The sequence below is a fragment of the Podarcis cretensis genome (assembly GCF_951804945.1).
Source record: "Podarcis cretensis genome assembly, chromosome: 12".
In the NCBI taxonomy this organism is placed as follows: domain Eukaryota; kingdom Metazoa; phylum Chordata; class Lepidosauria; order Squamata; family Lacertidae; genus Podarcis; species Podarcis cretensis.
Genome location: NC_137181.1, coordinates 1,970,905 through 1,993,191, shown reverse-complemented (window position 1 = coordinate 1,993,191; position 22,287 = coordinate 1,970,905). Strand labels below are relative to the sequence as shown.

Below are 22,287 nucleotides of genomic sequence, written 5' to 3'. Positions count from 1 at the left end.
TAAAAAAACAGGAGAGAATGGTGTTAGACCACCCCCAAACAAGGAAATAAGTAACTATAAAACCTTTAGAAGACATCTGAAGGCAGTATAGGGAAGTTGTTTATTGTTTTATTATGTTTTTATGGCTGGGGAACCCAGTCAGCTATTATTATTATTATTATTATTATTATTATTATTATTATTATTATTATTTGAATAGGACGTCCCTATTTTCACCGGAGAAATGCCGGAGGGTACGCGCTTCTGCTCTTCTCCTCAAGTCACTAGTCCTTAAGGAGCCCCCGATTCCTCGTGCGCGCGCCGCTGCTTCCAGCTGGCTCCCTCCGCGCGCCCCCCTCGCCGCCTTGCAAGCCGACGGAAGCACGAAGCGCTGAATTGCAAAGCTCTTTCTTTCTCTCTCTCTCCACCCCCCACACCCCCCCCGAGCCCGGTGCCTGCTGGGAGATGTAGTTCCCCTCTCCGTCCGCCGAGCAGGGCAATCCGGCGGCGCGCACGGCCAGCAGGCGGAACCAGCCCGTTTTGCAAAACCTCCTCTCTCCTTCTCCCTTTTTTTTTTGGGGGGGGGGCGGCGGTGGTCTTTGCAAGCGGGGTCGCGGGGTGGGGTGGGGGTGCAAGCTTTCTCCCGAGGAGCCGGCCCCGATCCTTCCGCGCGGGACCCCCCTTGGGGCGCAGGGCCCGGGTGCGCGCACCTTCCCTTTCTGCAGACGCGCGCCCGGCGGGGTCTTGCTTCCCACGCCCCGCGCACCCACAGTTTTTTTTTGGGGTGTTTGTGTGTGTGTGTGTGTGTGTGTGCGCGCGTCCTTCCCTCTCCTCGCGCAGCCCAGGATCGGGCGCAGTGGGCGCGCTGCGGAGCCTGCCGCTCCCCCGAGGATCCGGGCCCACGGATGGCCGTCGGGGCTGCCGCGCAGGTAAGGCGGAGGCGGAGGAGTTCAGCTGCTTTGATGTGGCCGAGAGGCAATTAGTCCTCATTTGCATGTCTTCCGGGCCCCAAATGCCACCCAGGGATAAGGAAGATCAGCCGTCGGGGGGCAAATCTTCGGGGGGGGGGCGCCCGGGGGGCCCCCGGAGCCGGGCATCCCGGCTGTGCGTTGGCAAAGGGGCGCAGGGGTCGTCCGGCACAGGAGAAGTGTCAAAATAACTCCCCCGCCCCCTTTGGTTCAAAGTGCACATGGCTAAGGCCACGATCCTGCACCAGTCGCCTTGCAATGAATCCTAGAATGGTAGCGTTGAAAGGGACCCCGAGGGTCATCCATCCCAGCCCCCTGCAATGCAGAATCTTCTGCGCAAGCGGAACTCGAACCCGCCACCCTGAGATGAAGAGTTTGCGCACTACCAATGGGAAGCTTTGCACGGCATGGCCTTCGGGTCGAACTTCTGCAGAGGGGCAGGAGGAGACCCACAGGGGTCACCCAGTCCAACCCGCCTGGTAAGGCAGGATTCGCACCTGAATCATGGAAATGTAGAGTCGGAAAAATCGCAGGTCGCCAAGCCCAGGGGACACAGATTTGAGGCGATCCGTAATTGAGAATTTCCATTTGGGGCCACCGAGTTTTGGCCTCGCTCAGGGTACCATATGAGCAAAGTCCACCCCTGTTGAAAGGGACCCCTTGTGTCATCTAGTCCATCCCCCTGGAATCTCGGCTAAAGCATCCCTGACGGATCCAGCCTCTGCTTCAAAACCTACAAGGTTGGGGAGTCCACAGCTTCCCAAAGGAGACCTTTCCACTTTGCCCTCAGAAAGTTCTTCCTGGAGCCAGAATCTCCTTTAAGTTGAATCTGTTCCCAGTGGGGCAGGGGAAAAGAAGCTCAAAGAAGCATTAGAAGTAAAAAAAAAAATGCCACTTATTTTCTCTGCGGTGAACTACAGGAAGCTCTGGGTTTTCCCTGCCTTCTGAAACCCTTCATTCTAACCTTCATGCGTCAGGGGTGCAACGGCTCGTTAGTTTGGGGCCATGAATAATATTTTATGCAGCAGTTTGGGTGCTTAAATGGAAAGGGAATCTTGATTCGAAGGCACTTTTTAAAGCAGAGGTTTTTATACAAGTGTAGCATAAATCAGTTGTTTGCCCCGCGCTCGAGGGTGCTTAATTATATGTCTCTCTCCAGCCTGTCATTATGAATATTGCTGTTTTGCTCAAGGGATATTTCAGGTGGGGAGTTGGAAGCCAACTGCTGTTCAGGTGTCCTGGGCGATAATAACCTTGGCATTTACTTAACTCATGTGGCATCTTCTCATCACGAGGCTCCACCTCAACCCAACAGCCGCTTGCAGTTTATAAAGCGAGATTCGGCAGAAGCCCCGTTCCCTTTGGGAAAACATGACAGGCGACAGAACCTAGGAAGCTCATTTCACAGCCTTTTTGTACCTTTGAGGAGCTAAGCCATGGGGAGGCAAACAAAGGCCCAGGGGCCGGATTCAACCCAATTGTCTTCTCATTCCAGCCCGCGGACAGTCCGGGAATCAGCGTGTTTCTACACGAGTAGAGTATGCCCTTTTATTTAAAAGGCATCTCTGGGTTATTTGTGGGGCATCGGAATTCCTTCATTATTATTTTTCCAAAATATAGTCTGGCCCCCCACAAGGTCTGAGGGACGGTGAACCGGCTCCCTGCTGAAAAAGTTTGCTGACCCCGATCTAAGCTTTAACTTTCTGTAAAGGTTTTCTTTTAATAGTTCCTATGGGTAAAGAGATGGGTAGGCAAACTAAGGCCTGGGGGCCGGATCCAGCCCAATCGCTTTCTCAGTCCGGCCCGTGGGCGGTCTGGGAATCAGCATGTTTTTACATAAGTAGAATGTGTCCTTTTATTTTAAATGCATCTCTGGGTTATTTGTGGGGCATAGGAATTTGGTCATTTCCCTCCCCCCCCCAAAAAAAAAATACAGTCCGGCCCCACAAGGTCTGAGGGACAGTGGACCAACCCCCTGCTGAAAAAGGTTGCTGACCCCTGCTGTAACCATTACACCCTGGCTCTTTGTGAAAGCTGCCGGAACTCCCTGTCTGGGGATATGGTGGGATATGCAAAAATACAAAGAAAATCCCTAGCATCCTTTGGATTTGAGCCATGCTAGGCCCACTTAACGGTCACTGGCGGACCAGCTGCAGAAATACTGCAAAACACAAACAAAAACACTTGGATTTGTTTTAAGGATTTGTTTTAAGTTTTTCATGTATGCTAAAACTCAGTCTAAGTTTGTTTTTTTTAAAAAAAAAAAGTTTAACCACATCAGTTAACAAACATGGATACATTTGCTATAATGTTATTGCTTTAGTTAAATGAATTGTTTTTAAGGAAATTATTATTTCTCTCCTTCCAATAAAGTACAGCAGAAACACTATCCACATATAAACATATAATTATCTGTCTGTATTTCTAACAGTATAACCAAATCAATAATTTTTGATATAACTGTAAAAACTACTCTGGAAATTTATTATTCTGAAAATGAAACCTTCCTCTGGTTGTAAATATTAATATTATACCAGCAAGAATGAGTCTTTCTGTAAAAAAAAGAGAGATTCAAATCAAGTCTTTCTGACTAGTGATTTCAATCAAGTCTTACTAGTGATTTAAACCATGATTTAAACCGATTTTATTTTAATTAAATCCACCCTGTTTGCAAAACATTAAATATACAGCAATCCAGCATAAAACAAATGGAAGCTTCAGGGAGGATATTTCAGGTCCTCTTGCTTTTCCCAGTCGCCAACCTGTCAACCAGTCATAAAATGTGCCTGGTACCCAGCTGATTTCTCACCCTGCCTACCTCGCCAGGTTGTTGTGGGGGTTAAACAAGGAGCAGGTAGAACCACGTGCGCTGCCCAGAGCTCCTCGGAGAAAAAGGTGGGATTATGGAAACAGGAGCTGGAGGAATAGCAGAGCTGAGATTTGCCAGTTCCCACCCCAGCTCAGGGGTGCCAGTACAGATTATCATCATCATCATCATAAGAATTTTATTTATACCCCGCCCTTCCTGGTTCAGAAAACCGGGCTCAGGGCAGCTAACAACAAATTTAAAACAATTGATGCAACAAAAACGCATAAAATACAGTTTAAAACATGAATAACAATAAATTCAAAAATCAATTTAGGGGGGAAATCCATCCAATAAACATTAAATGATCCCCAGGGCTAGCTGGCTAAATTAGTCCTATTTGGGCCAGCGAGGAGACCAGGGGAGAATTAGCTGTGGGGTCCCAGAGCGGGTAATCTTCATAAAAAGGGAGAGGGAGGGAAGGAAGGAAGAATAAAAGATCAGGCTAAGTTCAAATTGAAAGCCAGGCGGAATAGGTCTGTCTTACAGGCCCTGCGGAAGGAGGTTAAATCCTGCAGGGTCCTGGTCTCTTGGGACAGAGCATTCCACCAGGTCGGAGCCACCACTGAGAAGGCCGTGATTCCTGACTTGCCCCATGCCCCTTGCAGGTGCCAGTGCGGTGTGAGGACGCGGCCCTGTATCTCGCCCCTGAGCGCTGGAAGGAGTGGGCAGCGCATGAGGACGCCATGCGGGAGAATTACGGCGCCACCATCGCTTTGGGTAAAACAAGGGTGCTTTTTTCGCCCTCCTCCTCCTCCCTGCCCACAACCTGAATTAATAATCCAAATTTTCCCCATAACCCGATTGTGTTTCTTCATTGTGCAGACACAGGTGTTCTAAGCATTTATGTATTTATTTGAGACATTTGTATATAGTGGTCCCTTGGTTCTCAGACGCCTTGGTAATCAAACAACTTGGAACCCAAACACGGCAAACCCGGAAGCAAGTGTTCCGGTTTGCATACTTTTTTCAGAAGCTGAAAGTGCTCCGTTTTGAGTGTTACGCTCCCGATTTGAGTGTTACACTGAGGTCTGTCTGTTTTTCCTATTTATTTTGCGTTTTTGTAGCTCTTTTCGTTTTGTTTTTGTGACTGTGTGCAGCCCAGTTCAGCTACTGAATGATGGATTGCGGGACTGCAGTACATTGTTTATTGCTTTCAATTTATGGATCAATGGTCTCGTTAGATAGCAAAAATGTGGGGTTGCTGTTTTGGGGGTTGTTTTTAAAAGTCTGGAACGGATTAATCCCTTTTGCATGCCTTTCTATGGGACAGCGGGCCTTGGCTTTGGAATGCTTTGGTTTTGGAATGGACTTCCGGAATGGATTAAGTTTGAGAACCAAGGCACCGCTACAATTTAGTGAATTCAACAAGGCATTTTGAGGAGGACCAAAGCCATTTACTCTGAACAGAGATACTTCTGAATCTGCCTCTTTGGTCCTTACCGAAGAGTCAGAAGCCAGGATAATCTATGCTTTCTCTCTTGCAGGATCGCCAGTCACCAAGCCCGAGATGGTTGCCCAGATTGAGGAAGGCGGCCCACTGCTGCTCAACGGTCAAGGGGATGTCCAGCCCAGGGAGCGGTCGGATGCTGCCGACACAGGTTAGAGAAGCCGGCAAACCCTTATTGGCAGAAGTGTGTTGCTGGGTCAAGCGCCCTCTTATAGTGGCCAGTGGGATGTTGACCATCTAAGTTGGCGGCCCTCACTACCTCCTGTGGCAGGGAGTTCCTCAGTCTAACCCAGGGGTAGGCATCCTAGGCCCGGGGCCAGATCCAGCCCAATCGCCTTCTCAATCTGGCCTGCGGACAGTCCAGGAATCAGCGTGTTTTTACATGAGTAGAATGTGTCCTTTTATTTAAAATACATCCCTGGGTTATTTGTGGGGCATAGGAATTCGTTCATCCCCCCCCCCCAAAAAAAAAATATAGTCCGGCCCCCCACAAGGTCTGAGGGACAGTGGACCGGCCCACAGCTGAAAAAGGTTGCTGACCTCTGGTCTCACCCTCCGCTGTGCGAAGAACTTTCGTTTCTCTGCCCCTCATTCTGTCTCATCGCTTCCCTGCAAGTTCTAGCGTTACGAGAGAGGGAGTAAAAGCTTTCCTCTCTCTGCTTCCTCCAGTCTGTGAATAATTTCACAAACTCCTCTCGTGTTGCCTCTTCCTCAAATTTTCTCCAAACTAAAACTCCCCAAACGCCGCAGCCTTTTTCATAGGGGAATCGCTCCGTCCCCAGGATAATTTCACCTTCAGGGTTTCCAAGGCCCCTGAGCCGTTTATTTACCTCCATGTCCTGACCAAAGTGCGGCTTTTATTCTGTTTTTCTCTCCCCTCTGCAGGATGCGTCTCTCTGGAGACTGAGGATGCCAGGAAGAGCAAAGAGCAGCGAAGGGCCGGGGAGGAGCAGGGGATGAGAGGAGAAGCTCCCAGAGGCCCAGAGAGAGGTGAGGACTGTTATTTATTCTTATTATTGCAACGCGATGTGGGTCTTCCCTCAGCCTTGATCCAGAAGCAGCAGTCAGTGCAGGATGCTGCAGCACGATCGCTGGCCTTGTTGGCGTATGAGGTCTGGGCTCAGAGACCGGCACCGGCTGCCGATCTGCTCTGGGGCCGAGTTCAAGGTGGTGCTATTAGTATACAAAGCCCTTAACAACTTGGGACCAGTTTAGCTTCAAGATAGCCTTACCCAATAAATGCCCGCTCGCAACTGGCACTCCTAACAGGTGCCACAATATCCTATACAGTGGTACTTCAGGTTAAGTACTTAATTCGTTCTGGAGGTCCGTTGTTAACCTGAAACTGTTCTTAACCTGAAGCACCACTTTAGCTAATGGGGCCACACGATTTCTGTTCTCATCCTGAAGCAAAGTTCTTAACCCGAGGTACTATTTCTGGGTTAGCGGAGTCTGTAACCTGAAGCATATGTAACCCGAGGTACCACTGTATCGGGAAGCTTTTAATGTTTGATGTTTTATTAAGCTTCTGTGTTTGTTGGAGGCACCCAGAGTGGCTGGGCCAACCGAGTCAGATGGGCAGGGTACAAATAAAATAATAATAATAATAATAATTAATATCCCTGTGCCTCCTGAGGGAGGGATTAATTCTGCACGGTGTCTTTTGCCGTTTATCTTTATTGCATGTTCACAAGTTCTAGTGTAATGGAAGAAGGAGAGAAGCTGTCCATTTTCTCCATCCCACGCTTCATTTTATAAGCTCACTTTAAAAAATGAAATAAAATCCTCCAAAATAAAACAACCTCATGCGGATAAATAATGAAATATCCCAGTCTAACCCAGGAGATAGTGTTTAGGCAATGCATGAAAAATAACAACCAAATAATGTAAGTTCTTATCCCAGAATACTATTTGTCTAGAAGGCAATCAACAGTTTAAGTTAACCAAAAAGTTTATAAAGTGTGAGGGGTCCTCTATTTTCATTTTTAGCCATATACAGTGGACCCTCCGGTTACTTACTGCTCTGGATACATAACTTTCAGGTTACGAACTCAGCCACCCTGGAAGTGTGTGTGTGCGTGCACAGAAGCGCTGCCTCTGGTTACAAATTTTTCGGGGTGCGCACGGACCCCCATAACTAATTAAATCTGTAACCGGAGGGTCCACTGTACTGTATTATTTCATAAATTTCTATCAGGTCACCTAAAAAAACCCAAATGCTGCCACCTTTAGGGCATTGTTCCATCCCTTTTAACCTTTTCCAACTCCTCAATACCCTTTTTGAGGCGAGGCCACCGGAACGGCACACTTTATTTCACCATAGATCTGAACGATGGGATTGTGAACACAGCATCTGGTCGCCTAATGCCTCTCTCTTTGTGCCCTTGATCCCGGCAGGCGGGTGGCTGCTCCGCGCGGTGAAGGTGGAAGCGGAGGAAGAGTACTCGGAGTGGCCGGCGGGACTGAGCGCAGAGGTCCTGCTCTCGGGACTGCCCGTCGCAGCGGGAGTCTGCAAGTCTGAGGGCCTGAACCCCGCGGAGGGGTACGGCAGCGCCAACGGAGGAGGAGGAGGCCTGGGCGAGCTGTCGGGCTTGGCGCTGCAGCAGTGGCAGATGCTGAGCGAGGAGAAGCCGCTGGGCTGCCCCCGGTGCGAAAATCCGGGACCCCCACCGACCGGCGGCCCTGGGGACCCCCGCCCTCGCCCCTTCACCTGCCCGCAGTGCGGGAAGGCCTTTGGCAAGAAGGCCCACCTGACGCGCCATGCGCGTGTGCACACCGGCGAGCGCCCCTTCGCCTGCGCCCACTGCGGGCGTCGCTTCTCGCAGAAGATCCACCTGGGCTCGCACGAGCGGGTGCACACCGGCGAGCGCCCCTTCCCCTGCGACCGCTGCGCCAAGAGCTTCCGCAAGAAGACACACCTGGTGCGCCACCAGCTCACCCACACCGGCGAGCGGCCCCACGCCTGCCCGCTCTGCGACCGCACCTTCGTGCACCGCAGGCACCTGCTGCGCCACCAGCGCCTCCACGAAGAGGGGGCCCCGCCGGCGCACGGGGAGCTTCCAGAGGTGGGTCAAGCAGCGACAGGGGTCTACAGGGGTGCCGCCGAACCTGGGCAGGATGTGGGCATCTGCGGTGGTGAGCACGGTGGAATGGGGCAGGTTGCAACCGTCGAAACTGGGCAAGTAGCTGATGTCTGCGCAGAGCAGGGCAGACTTGGGCTGGCAACCGTTTCGTACAGCAACGAGGTCGGACTGGGGCAGTTTCCTGCCTCCTGTGTGGGGCAGGTGGAGCCATATCCGAGTGCAGTCCTGTTTAAGGCTCAGGCGGATCCCAAGTTGGGGAGAGTCCCTGGCATGGAGCACCCCGGGCAGAGGGACGGTGGCATGGCGGCTCCTGGAATGGTCTACCCTGAGCAAGGCCACTTTGGTGCCCTCTGCAGGGCGCAGGGGGAGGCAGAGGGTGGAGCCCCCTGCATGGAGCAAGTTGGCAAGATTGAACCGCAAGAGGAGGAGGAAGAAGAGGAACCGAACCCTTGCCAGCGCCCAGAAGAAAAGCCATTCCTGTGCTCCGACTGCGGAAAGGCGTTTGCCTGGAGGAAGAACCTGGCATCGCACCAGCGGCTCCACGCCGAGGGCGGCCGCCCGTTTTCCTGCGCTGAGTGTGGGAGGGGCTTCAGCGACAAGCGCCACCTGACGGCACACCTCCGCGGGCACATGGGCCTGCTGCCCTACGCATGCCCGCACTGCGAGAGGAGCTTCGCGCACCGGGCCGGGCTGGCGGCGCACCAGTGCGGCGGGCACGCCGTGCAGCGCCCTTTCTCCTGCAGCGAGTGCGGGCGCTGCTTCACCCACAAGAGGCACCTGCAGAGGCACCGACGCAATCAGCACTCGGCTGAGCGCCCGTTCTCCTGCGCCCAGTGCGGGCGTGCCTTCGGCACCCGGGCCAGCCTGCTGGCGCACGTCAAGTCCCACGCCGGGCAGCGTCCCTTCGCCTGCCCGCTGTGCGGGCGCGCGTTCAGCCGCAAGTCGCACCTGGCGCGCCACGAGGCGGTGCACACGGGCCTGCGCCCCCATGCCTGCGCCCAGTGCCCGCGGCGCTTCAGCTCCAAGACCAACCTGGTGCGCCACCAGGCCGTCCACACCGGCCTGCGCCCCTACATCTGCACCCACTGCGCCCGCAGCTTCAGCCGCAAGACCCACCTCTTGCGCCACGAGCGCACGCACACCAGTGCGCCCCTGCCCAGCAGCGCCACCGTGTGGCCGTCTGCCTTGCCCCAGGGCTCCCACCCACAGCAGCAGCAACAGCAGCAGCAAGAGCAGCCCCTCATTTTCCCCATGGCTTTTGGGTCCACGTGGCAGTGACCCAAAAGCCATGTAACTCTACTGCAGGAAAGTGTGCTATAAAGAATCAAAACAAGCCCTGCAGAAATAAATTGTACACCAGTGTCTGCAGCCTAAATATACTGCAAAGTAATCATATTTTTCATAATTCAGAAAGTTACGCTCCCCCCACACACACCGGCTAAGACAATAAACTTTTTATAATTTATTTTATTCTTACTAGTCACTCATATAGGCAATAAACTCCCTGAGGCATTGAAAGCCTTGTTTCACAGCTGTTGGGATATATTCTCAGTAGCTTCTGAGGGTTCTCCAGACTCTCTCTGCAACAAGCCTAACTCCACCTCCATAAGGGCTAGAAGCTTGGGTTTTTGTGGGGGGGGGGAGGGAAAATGAATGAGATCCGGGAGAAGCTCAATGGCGCACTTTTTGCAGGGATTCTTTGAACACACACCTGAGATACACGATTCTTTGAACACACACCTGAGATACACGAACCTGGCCACTGGCTCAGAGTGGGCGAAACGTCTCAGTATCCAGACCTTTTCAGCTTTAAATAATAATGGAAACTTTTTTTAAAAAAATAATATTGCCAACAAATCATTTTAGTAGCATCCTCAAGCGAATGTACATTACGTTTTGTAAAGACTTCTTTGATGGAAACAGAAAAGAAAAAAAAGTTATGTCAGTTCTGACTTTAGCCCTGATGCTTTCAGAAATAAATGATCCTTCATAATATTTTGTGTGTCTGCATCTGGATGGTGTGGGTAATGTCTAATATTAAACACTTTACAGGTTGGTTGGTTGGCTCCCTCTCTCACCCTGCGCATGCCCATCAGAGCACAACTCTTGAGTAAACTGCTGCCTTAATTCCCGAGGACTACGCAGCACCTCCTTCTTGGTAATAATATTGCCACAAGCAGCTGAGCTAGATGCAGCTTGGCCCGGATCTGTTATGGTCCTGTTCTGATGACCCCATGACTGACTGGGATCCTTCACGACCCTGTGTGAGATAGGGTCCCATGTGAATACTGATGCTGCTCCATGTGAGGGGGTGTCATGGAAGGGTTGGACGTAGAGGAATGGGGGGAAGAACCAGCTGGGGAACCCCCCAGGGAAGAAGGCTCAGAACCCACGGATGAGTGGTGGGTCAGAGGGAGAAGATTGGGAAGAGGAGGTGTCAGAAGAGGAAGAGGCAACAGGGCTTAGTGAGCGGGGAGAGCCTGTAGCAGAGAGAAGTTCAGACTCTGAGGCAGAAGCTGAAGCAGGAGAGATGACCTAATCTGGGGAGAAAACAACAAAGACCTGATGAAGAGAGCACAGCCAAGGTTATATTTTATGAGAATCCTCCGGAAAACAATCTCTCAGAGGACCTGTTGATGTCATTTTACCACTGTACTGTGGAGAGTATTAACTTATGGTCTGTGTGTGTGGTTTGGGAGCTGCACGGCCAGGGAAAAAACAATGCTGTCCAGGGTTGTAAAGACACTGGAGAGAATAATTGGGTGCACTCTTCCCACCTTGGATCAAATCTACGCTTCCAGGTATCATAAGAAAGCTGCAGGATAGTGCTCACCCCGGAAATGATCTCTTTCAGCTTCTGCCTTCTGGAAGAAGGTCCAGGGTTATAAAGACTAGGACCAGCTGCCTGAGAAACAGTTTCTACCCAAATGCAATTTTGGTTTTAAACGCATTGTAAGAAGTCTATATGGGAGTATATTGTATTTAAAAATGGGGTATCAGAATTTTTAGGGGCTAACCAGGTTGGGATAGCTGAGATAGAAGGCTTGTTGGGTTTTGAATTTCTTATGTAGATTTTTCAATTTCGTTGTTCTGTATGGGACAATGACAATAAAGATTATCGTATCAAGAGGAGGGGGACCAAGAGGCAGAGATGGGTCTGGCTGGAGAAGAGGCATCGGCATCTCCCCCTCCTGCTGCAACAAGCTCTCCTCTGCTTTTGTCTCCCAGAACCAGGAGAGGCATGAAGAGGGTGGAGGAGAAGTTAGTGTCGTGCAGTCTAGGATGCTTAGAAGAGGAGAGGAGGGGATTTAGGTATCTATGGGGAGACAGGGACCTTCAAGTGCTTCCTGGGGTGCAAGGTGAGTTGCTGTGCTCATTAGGCCCGACGCTCCTGTGCAGATCCTGTTTTTTGCCATTAAAGAGTTAACTCCACTTGCTCCCTATGATTTGCTGCTGGCTTGCTCCTGTCAGGGGGAAACAAAATCCCTGTTACAGACACAAACTGCATGCATCAGGTGATATGTGAAGGTAGTCCTACTCGGAAGAGGCCCATTGGAATCAGTAGGTCTGCTCTGAGGAGTATGCTTGGCTTGGGTATCACCCACAGCAAGTCCGTAGGTCTAGTCTCTCGCACACTTTGGGGACTCTTGGGCATTATTAAACCATCTGGGTTGCCATAAAAAACATCACCCCATGCACATGGGTGGTAAATATAAAATTGCTAGAGGGCCACATTGCTTCATGGGCACCCTTGCAGGGGCCGGATGCTGGGGGGGGGGCAAAGGGGGCAGGGCAATGGAGGTGACTCGCCCCCTATGTATGTTGGGATACTGCCAGGGAGACGGGGGCATCAGGCAGGCCCCCAGCTGGCTCCAGCCACTGGCCGGCAGCCGGGCGATCTCCAGTCCTCGGAACAGCATCAAACAGCGACACGAGCCTCAGATATGTTTAGAGACCTGTGCACGCTCTGTTAGCAAGTGAATAAACCTTCTCACAACAGAAATGGCGGACAGAGACATGTGTAAGCATTATTTACGAGTGTTTATTCAGCATAGTTCAGGAACAAAGGCAAAACATGCCTGCTTCCCTTCGTATCCAAGCAAACAGCAAGATAGCAAAAGCAATATACAAACGGAAGTTCCCAGCGGACTGTGCTGGAAGTAAACAGGCATGTGACACACAACTGTCATGCCTGTTCCTTTTAAGGTGGAACGGAACAAGATCCTAACAATGTATAGTAGGGCGCATTCCAGACATGCAAGTCAGATTCCTCAATTCCATTTGCGGAGCAAGAGGGATGGTCAGCATTCAAGGACCCTGATTCCAGCTGGGTGCAGGTCAGGGCTCAGGAGGGATTCCCCCACCCGCAATCCTGCTAAAAGAGGGCAGGCCACCCCACCCCAAGGACTTGCAAATCTTAAAAGATTTGTTACAAGTCAATGTGGGGATTTCAAGCCACATTTTGGACATGTTGATCATAATGGTTCTTGAGCAACACTGTTCTGCTGTAAAATTTATTTACAGAATGGCAGATGAAGTTAATGGACTATGCTGAAATGGCTTAAATGACTGGAAGAATCAGAAACCGGGAAGACCAAAATTTTAATACGGAAAGGGGAATAATAATAATAATAATAATAATAATAATAATAATAATAATAATCAATTTTATTTATATCCCGCCCTCCCCAGCCGAAACCGGGCTCAGGGCGGCTAACACTGAAGTAGTGCAACATTATAAAAACATTATAAAAATTAATTAAAACCAGCACCTTAAACCTGATCCTGTACTCCACCGGGAGCCAGTGCAGCTGGTATAGCACCGGATGAATGTGATCTCGCAGCGAAGACCCCATAAGGAGTCTCGCCGCGGCATTCTGCACCCGCTGGAGTTTTTGGGTCAGTCTCAAGGGCAGCCCCATGTAGTAAAGGTAAAGGTAAAGGTACCCCTGCCCGTACGGGCCAGTCTTGACAGACTCTGGGGTTGTGCGCCCATCTCACTCAAGAGGCCAGGGGCCAGCGCTGTCCGGAGACACTTCCGGGTCACGTGGCCAGCGTGACATCGCTGCTCTGGCGAGCCAGAGCCGCACACGGAAACGCCGTTTACCTTCCCGCTGGTAAGCGGTCCCTATTTATCTACTTGCACCCGGAGGTGCTTTCGAACTGCTAGGTTGGCAGGCGCTGGGACCGAGCAGCGGGAGCGCACCCCGCCGCAGGGATTCGAACCGCCGACCTTTCGATCGGCAAGTCCTAGGCGCTGAGGCTTTAACCCACAGCGCCACCTGCGTCCCTAGCCCCATGTAGAGCAAGTTACAATTAGCCAGTCTGGAGGTGACTGTCGCGTGGATCACAGTGGCTAGGTCAGGAAAATTTATAACTTATCTTAAAGACCATTGTAAACAGTTAAAATCATTAGTAGGATTGGAATACCACTTGTAGTTTAAGGTGAAGTCTGGACAGTGAAAGAGGTAAAGGATTTGGAGTATCATAAAAGGTGTGGGAGGAAATGATTAACAGTAAGACCCCCCATAGGGGAGTATGGAAGTCCAGGAGATTCCTTTGAATCTTGTTTTGTTACGATTTATGATTGATATATATCTGTAAACATTTAATTTGAAAAACCAAATAAATCTGTAAAAAAACAAACACATTTATTTATAAAAAATATTTATAAATATATTTATGCTGTGTTATTTTTAAAAGGTGTTTTACAGCAGTAGCGGCAACAACAAAAAATATTCAGCAAAAATCATTTTTTTTAAGTGTTAAAAAGAGTTAAAGCCCGACATCCATTAGCCACCTTTCTCCCCTCAAATGCTAAAAGCGTGGCACTTACTGTGACAACTTCATGATGAGTAACAGCAACCTTCTTTCCGCTCCCCACCACCAAAAAAGCACTGGTTCTAACCTTTGACAGCCTGAGCTATTATGATTGTCCTGAGCGAAGGCTGAGCTGGTGGAGCATGAGACACTTAATCTGAGGGTCGTGGGTTCGAGACCCACGCTTTGGATGACAGATTCTTGCATTGCAGGGGCTTGGACTAGATGACCCTGGGGGGATCCCTTCCAACTCTACAATTCTATTATTATTATTATTATCATCATCATTATCACCACCAGAGGCTACAGGGCTGTTGACGAGGTGCAGCCCCAAAGGCACAATATAATAGCAGGGGAAATGCGACCTCCTGTCTCTTTAAACGAGGCGTCCCGGGCAAGGCCTCGCGTCGCCATGGCAACGCGGCCTGCTGCTGGGTTCCTAAGCGAGGCCTGGGAGAGGAAGGGGAGCAGAGGCGGCCTCGTCGGAGCAGCAGCAGCAGCGGTGAGGGGAACGCGGCGTGGGGAGGGGAGACCCCCGATCCCAACCCCCCCGAATACTGAATCTAGCACCGGCGGGGCCAGGTTTGGGGGGGGGGGAGAGGAATCTTGGGGATGCCGTTCTGGTCCACGTTGCCATGGAAACGGGATGAGGGCCTACAGAGGATGGTGATGGCAGGGATGCTTCTGCCTCTCTTTGTGTCTCCTCTCCACCCCCACCAGGGCCGGACTGAGGTTTGATGCGGCCCTCTCAGCTCCTAAAGGTAATGGGGCCCTTTCTATGTCCAGCTGTCCTTTGTCAACAACAAATTGTTGTTGGTTTTTTTTTGTGTTGAATATATGCTATATGGTCATTTATGGACCTAATAAGTATCTAAGGCCATTTGCACATAACAAATAGGAGCCTGCACAACACAAAATACTGTTGCTGTAAGTTTTATTTTATTTGTTTTTTATCTTATATTTTGGAAATGTACATTCAGGGTTTTTTTCCCTTTAGATTTTTTAAGGGCCCCCAAGAGAGTGGGGCCCTAAGCTATAGCTGGTTTAGCTTATATGCAAATCCAGCACTGCCCCCACCCACAGGAGGGAGATCAAGGGAGGGGAGAGTTGGAAGGGACCCCCAAGGGACATCTAGCCCAACACACTGTTATAAGGAAAATACGGTACCTCAAATTCCCTAATGGGGTATATGGAGCCCCGTCTAGAGTCCCTTGGGAGATCTCTATTAGCGGAGAAAATAACAGAGGCCAACCAGAGTATATTGACAGCAAAACGGCTAGTAAGCCTGATCTCTATTAAAGGAAATGAACTGTTGCAACTCACCACACCCAGGAGGGAGAATAATAATAATAATAATAATAATAATAATAATAATAATAATAATAATTTATTATTTATATCCCGCCCATCTGGCTGGGCCTTCCCAGCCACTCTGGGAGGCTTCCATAAAAACCAAAAATACAGTAAAATCACACGTTAAAAACTTCCCTGAACAGGGCTGCCTTAAGATGTTTTCTGAATGTCAGGTAGTTGTTTATCGCTTTGACATCTGCTGGAAGGGCGTTCCACAGGGTGGGCGCCACTACCGAGAAGGCCCTCTGCCTGGTTCCCTGTAGCTTTGCTTCTCGCAATGAGGGAACTGCCAGAAGGCCCTCGGCGCTGGACCTCAGCGTCCGGGCAGAATGATGGGGGTGGAGACGCTCCTTCAGGTATACTGGACCGAGGCCGTTTAGGGCTTTAAAGGTCAGCACCAACACTTTGAATTGTGCTCGGAAACATACTGGGAGCCAATGTAGGTCTTTCAAGACCGGTGTTATATGGTGCAAAAACCCCTAAACAGTGGTACTTTGGCTTACAGACGCTTCAGGTTTACACGATTTCGGGTTGTGCACTGCGCCAAACCCAGAAGTACCGGAACGGCTTACTTCTGGGTTTTGGTCTCATGCTTGCGCAGAAGCACTAAATTGCGCTTTGCGCATGTGCAGAAGCGTCGAATCGTGACCCGCGTATGCGCAGACACAGCACTGCGGGTTGCGAATGGTGCGGGTTGCGAACATGCCTACCACACGGATCACGTTCGCAACCCGAGGTTCCACTGTATAGGCTTTTGAAATTGCCCACCCTGTAGCCAGAGACCACCACCCCAAAACATCCTAAATACATCACAGAAGGAGGCGGTCTACAGCCAAAATTTGAGAGTGTTGCTTCTCTCCTGTCTGCCAGGATACCTGATAATGCCTTCCTTGGTTGCATTTTCTGGGGTAGCCTGGCCATTCCTAAAGGTAAAGGTAAAGGTACCCCTGCCCGTACGGGCCAGTCTTGACAGACTCTGGGGTTGTGCGCCCATCTCACTTAAGAGGCCAGGGGCCAGCGCTGTCCGGAGACACTTCCGGGTCACGTGGCCAGCGTGACATCGCTGCTCTGGCCAGAGCCAGAGCCAGAGCCGCACACGGAAACGCCGTTTACCTTCCCGCTGGTAAGCGGTCCCTATTTATCTACTTGCACCCGGAGGTGCTTTCGAACTGCTAGGTTGGCCGGCGCTGGGACCGAGCAGCGGGAGCGCACCCCGCCGCAGGGATTCGAACCGCCGACCTTTCGATCGGCAAGTCCTAGGCGCTGAGGCTTTAACCCACAGCGCCACCTGCGTCCCCCTGGCCATTCCTATGAGATGGCAAATACTTTAGTTCCTGAATCTCTTAAGCATAGTGATAGTTTGCTCAGCTTAACTTGCCAGACTGTATTTGAAAAGGGAAGTGTAAGCCCCTACAGTCCAAAGGCAATGGGAAAGCTTTGTGGGGGCAGGGACTCCTCCTGCCTCTGTAACCCCCCCCCCCATGTGCACATGTAAGCAGGTGTATATTTGGCACTGTATATGTACCCATGCACATGCCTAAATGTGAGGGTGATAGCAGACTCCCAATGGCTAGAGGCATGAAGACATTAGCAGCACCCAGCGCTCTTTGCAAAATACTGTATACCTTGCTGTGTACTAGGTGTGTGTTGGGAGAGGGGTGGGCCTCTATAGCCCATGTGCTTTTACTCAGAAGTAAGCCTTGCCATGCTCACGGGGGGAGATGTTTCTCCCAAGTAGACATGGATAGGATTGCAGGCTTTTCAATTCAGCTATGTGCAGCAGTGTATTGGTGTGCAAGTGAGATGGTTATTGCTGCTGTTATTAACACTGTAATTGTGTTGAAATACAGTTATTTGAAGAAGAAAAAAAGTTGATAAAAGCTAGAGGTGGCCCAGAAGAAAATGGCTTGCTCCCCCCCCCCCCCCTTCTGTGGAAGAAGCATCATGCAACACTAAACCCATGTGTCTGCCTGGGATGTATTGAATGCAGGGGATTCTGTGCATTGAGCTGTTGTGCTCCAGGTTTCCACAGCTGCCTTCTTTGTAGCACTGGAGGGAAGTCTTATTTGGTGGTACGGTAGCTGATTCTACGGCTGCTGGGATTATTGCCTCCAGATGAAGCCAATGTTTTTGGCAGTGTGTGCACACCAGCCCACATCTTGGTGTCTGCTTTGAAGCCAATTTCCACACATCAGCTGGTATGTTCTGAAGACGCCTTCAGTGTGGCCCTGCATACGGTCTGCAGAGCTGCATATAATAACGAATCACAGTGCCTTGTGATGTATGGAAAATTGTGTGTGATCCATGGTTGCATATCAAGTATCTTGTCACTTGGCAGTCTATAGTAGCCAAAATGGGTTGGTTCTGGTTACCGCGGCATGTACTGTACTGTGTGCTAAACTGATGGAGAGATTGCTTCAACCTATGGAATCAAAAAACTGTGGGCTTGGAAGGGACCCTAAGGGTCATCCAGTCCAACCCCTGGGGATGCAGGCATCACAACCAAAGAATCCCTGACAGATGGCCATCCAACTTCTGTTTAAAAACCTCTGGCGGAGAAGGGTCCACCATTAAAAAATATATATATATATTGCTGCCACCAAGATAACATTTTATACAAACACCACTTTCTGAGTCCATTCCGCTGTCAAACGGCTCTTATTGTCAGAAAGTTATTCCTAATGCTGAGTCAGAATCTTCTTTCTTGTCATCTGAATCCATTGGTTCAGGTCCTGCCCTCCGGAGCAGGAGAAAACAATATTGTTCCATCTTACACGCAACAGCCATTCAGATATTTGCCTATCGTATCATATCATATTTGGTCAATGAGTGCTCAAAACTGAATTTGCTGCTTTGTGACTGAATCTCACCTGAACATGGGGACAGTCTGGAAGCCTCCTCAGTGTCAGGCAGTGTGGAGTTTGGAATGTACCTGCATCTAGTTAAATTAACAGATCCAAATTAGCAGTGCTTACTTCCTTGTTTATTCATGGGAGAGGTAGCAGGGTAGAACGCTCAGTGTGTTAGTTTATTTCTTTTGGTTTCCATTGTCAAAAGACACAGGATTCCAGGTCTCCTTTAAAGTGCTTTTTTGGCTGAAGAGTGGGGTACTCATGCTATAAATAAGTAAACAGATACATAAATATTTGACCCCATCTTGATCCAACATCCTTTTTCCTCTCCCCTTCCAGGAGCTCCATTGTCCACATTGATACCCGTTTGAAGCAAAAAACGCATCCTGCACCCCCCAGGTTCTCTCTCCCTCTCTCCCTCTCTCCCTCTCTCCCTCTCTCTCTCTCCCTCTCTCCCTCCCTCCCTCCCTCTCCAGAGGTGAAGGAAGAGATCTACCTAGTTTTGCCTCCCAACAGCAGCTGTTAACACCAGTTGTGATATGATCAAGGTGCTGTGGAGCTAAGTGAGCATAGAGCTGGAGCCAAGTTGTCGTGGGAACTGCCTCCTTGGCTGCCCTGCCCAAGATGGAATCCTGGACGGAGAAGGGCGAGGAGACAGAGAACGTGAAGATCACCTCCCAGCTCCTGAAGGCCAAGACGGGTGAGTTTGACCTGGAGTCTATCCTGCTGCTGAAGCTCCGGGGCCTGGGCATCGCAGACCTGGGCTGCCTCGGGGAGTGTGCCGGCCTGGAGTGGCTGGACCTGTCGGGCAACACCATCGTCCACCTGGGGCCCCTCTCCTCCCTCAAAGCCCTGGCTGTCCTCAACGTCTCCTCCAACCGCATCTCCAGCTTGGAGCCCCTGGCCGGCTGTGAGAACTTGCAGAGCCTCAATGCAGCTGGCAACCTGCTGAGCAGCCTCCAGCAGCTGCAGTGCCTGGCCGGCCTGCGGCACCTTGAGAGCCTGCGCTTCAGCGACCCGGTGGGGCGCCTCAGCAACCCGCTCTGCGGTGCCGCCGGGTACCGCACCGCCATGTCAGAGATGCTGCCGGGGGTCAAGGTGATCGACGGCGAGCGTGTCTCCGGGCGCGGCAGTGAGCTCTACCAGCTCTGCAAGGACATTGACAGCTCTCTCAAGCGCTTCCACGGAACCGGAAGCGGCGAGCTCAGTGGCCTGACCAAGCCCTGGGTGGAGGAGGGGTACTGGGACGTCCGCCCTGCCCGGAGGAGCTCCATCGTGGAGGAGGCCTACAAGCAGTTCAACGAGGCCCTCCAGGAGTGCCGGGACCTGAGCAAGCGCGCCGACGACACCATTTCCCAAGCAGAGAGGGCCCTGAGTGCCCGCTCCGATTCCAGCTCGTTCGTCTTTTAAGGTGCCCTGCGCTTCGACTCCCTTCCCTTGGCGTTGCCGAACTGGGCCCTGTTCTTTCAGTATCATCCTTGTCACTCACTGGCCTGTGATGCCCTTCTTTTGCCCTGGCCTCTGTCCCTTCCGAAAGCAGCGGGTGCATCCACACCCTTAACCAAACCTGTTCCCCACAGCTCCTGGGAAAGCTTGTAGGAGCTGTGAGGCCCTCAGGTCTGAGTCAAAGAGCATCAGGAGAAAGTTTTCGTCCAATGGGACTCTGAAATCTGGATTATCAATTCACAGCTCAGCTCGTGTTGGGACCTTCCGGGCTACTTCTGTGTAACGTGGACCCTGGTTTTTAAAACGGTGTGGACTGGTGTGGTGCTCCTCATCCACCCCGCTTTTTTAGTAGGATGACATCTTGGATCTACATCCATTCACCCTCAAGGATGCTCTTTGACTCTGTCTGGCTTCAAGAGAAGGGGCCTCAGTGCATCGCCTCTCAGGCCTTGTCCTCCGAGGTGATTCTCACGGCCCTTTTCCCCATACGGGGAAACCACAGCGAGTTGACTTATCCAGCACGCAGACACAGAACCAGCTTCACTTGTCTTTTTAGACCACCAAGCCCCCACATCCTCCTGACTAAACCTTGTCGGTGACAGTTTCCCAACATGCGTGGACCTTTGAGTGTTGGTATGTCAGAGCATGCACCATAATTCTTTCTTCACCCCACCAAGCTGGTTAGCTGGGTGGCATCTGTGTAAATCCACAGAAAAATATTTTGAGAATTGTGGGACTGGGCAGAAGTGGCCGGCTGGAGTGTGAACCCACATATTAAGGAACATCCACATTCAGTGATGCTAAACAGTTTGCTCTGGATATTAAAAGCCCCATCTGCACTGAAGCAATATCATTGCACATTAAGCCATCATGGTTTCTCCTGAAGAATCTAGAGGGCTAGAGATTGTTAAGGGTGCTGAGAGTTGTTAGGAGACCTCTATTCCCACAAGTAGTTTTATGAACCAAATCCCTCTTCTCATGGAACACTATGTGAAAAAGGGAGTCTCCTAATAGCTCTTACTGCCCTTAAACTACATTTCCCAGGATCCTTTGGGGAAAACGATGACGCTTCAAAGTGGTATGATACTACTTTAAGTTTACAGTGCAGATGGGACTTAATTCTCAGCTGACAGCTTCCGTACTGTCCAACTGGTCCTCACCAACTCATGGAGTTTCCTTCATAGCTGCCCATCCGATAGCAGCAGGGTTGAGCTGAAAGTCCCCTTGTGAATTGGGTCATCCCAACTGCAGCAGCTAGAAAAGTCAAAATGATGTGTTGTAGATTCTGTACATTTTGCATCAATCCTGCGAAGGAGCGACTCTGTTTTCACAGGCCTTGACTTCAGCCAAATTCTCCACCTCGCATTCTTTCCCAAACTCCTCCAGGCATCAGTTATGATGTCCTGGTCATGCTACCATGCTCCCCATGAATACAGTAGCTTAGGAATCTAATCTTCTTTATTTCATCTTCTTTTTCTTTTCTTATCCTGCCATTCCTCCCATGGGAGCTCAGAGCAGTGAACAGCATAAAAAAACAATCTGAAGAAAACACATTTCTAAAATACAAAATACAATGCAATACCTATAAAACATCATATATATGACAGTAAGAATTTATGAAAGTCTTAAAAACATAATTTATATAAACAAAACGTCTTATATAAAGTGGTACCTTGGTTCTCGAACAGCTTAGTTGTCGAACAAATTGGCTCCCAGTTTTTGAATGTTTTTCGGAAGCCGAACATCCGACCTGGTTTCTGTTTGAGTGCAGGAAGCTCCTGCAACCAATCAGAAGCCACGCCTTGGTTTTCGAATGGTTTCGGGAGTCGAACGGACTTCCGGAATGGATTAAGTTCAAGTACCAAGGTACTACTGTATATTTTTAAAGGGCCCTACTATTCCAAAGCCCTTCAACCTGCCCCAGGGCAAGAAAAGAACAGCTCACCAGTCTGTGTGACATTTCACTTGGTTTTTGCAGATTCAGGGGAGTGTGGTCAGATCATAAAGAGGAGAGCCGATTTGACTTTTGTGCGTGTCAGAGAAGATGGGCTGGAAGTTTCCTGGAAGAGAACTTGGAGATCCCTGACCGGGGGGGGGGGGCGGGGGACACCCACGCCTTTGAAGCGGAGGTGTAGAAAGGATGCTGATGAGCCAGCGCTTGGGATCTGGGGCGCTGCATGTTCCATGCTGGGTATCATGACATGGGGATGCTGTGCAGTTATTTGCCTGTGAAATAAACTCAATGGTCTCCCTTGCTTTCCTGCTTCCTGGTTGGGTATAGAGCTGCCTGCTTTGTGGAATGCTTGCATTCTCTCCCGAAGTCCACTCCCGATTCAGACGTGCGCCAGAGTGAGATGCCCTTCCCTGGGCAACTGAGCCTCTTCAAGAATCTGGTGCCTGCCAAGTGCCACCTGACAAAGGCCCTCCTCCTTCCTGTCCATTTGTCACACGCCAGCTGGATGTTTGTTCC

General features: G+C 50.5%; 2 protein-coding genes across 2 annotated transcripts; both read left to right on the top strand.

Moving 5' to 3' along the window:
- The first annotated feature begins 456 nt into the window (after positions 1–456).
- ZNF467 (zinc finger protein 467) lies at positions 457–10,057 on the top strand. The gene is made up of 5 exons (XM_079946716.1): positions 457–908; positions 4,422–4,533; positions 5,301–5,414; positions 6,149–6,253; positions 7,661–10,057. Exons 1-5 carry the CDS (start codon positions 885–887, stop codon positions 9,622–9,624), a joined length of 2,319 nt encoding a protein of 772 aa, XP_079802842.1. The 5' UTR covers positions 457–884; the 3' UTR covers positions 9,625–10,057.
- An 8,745-nt stretch (positions 10,058–18,802) lies between these two features.
- Positions 18,803–22,003, top strand: LRRC61 (leucine rich repeat containing 61). The gene is made up of 2 exons (XM_079947058.1): positions 18,803–20,135; positions 21,758–22,003. Exon 1 carries the CDS (start codon positions 18,996–18,998, stop codon positions 19,779–19,781), a length of 786 nt encoding a protein of 261 aa, XP_079803184.1. The 5' UTR covers positions 18,803–18,995; the 3' UTR covers positions 19,782–20,135; positions 21,758–22,003.
- Positions 22,004–22,287: the final 284 nt, after the last annotated feature.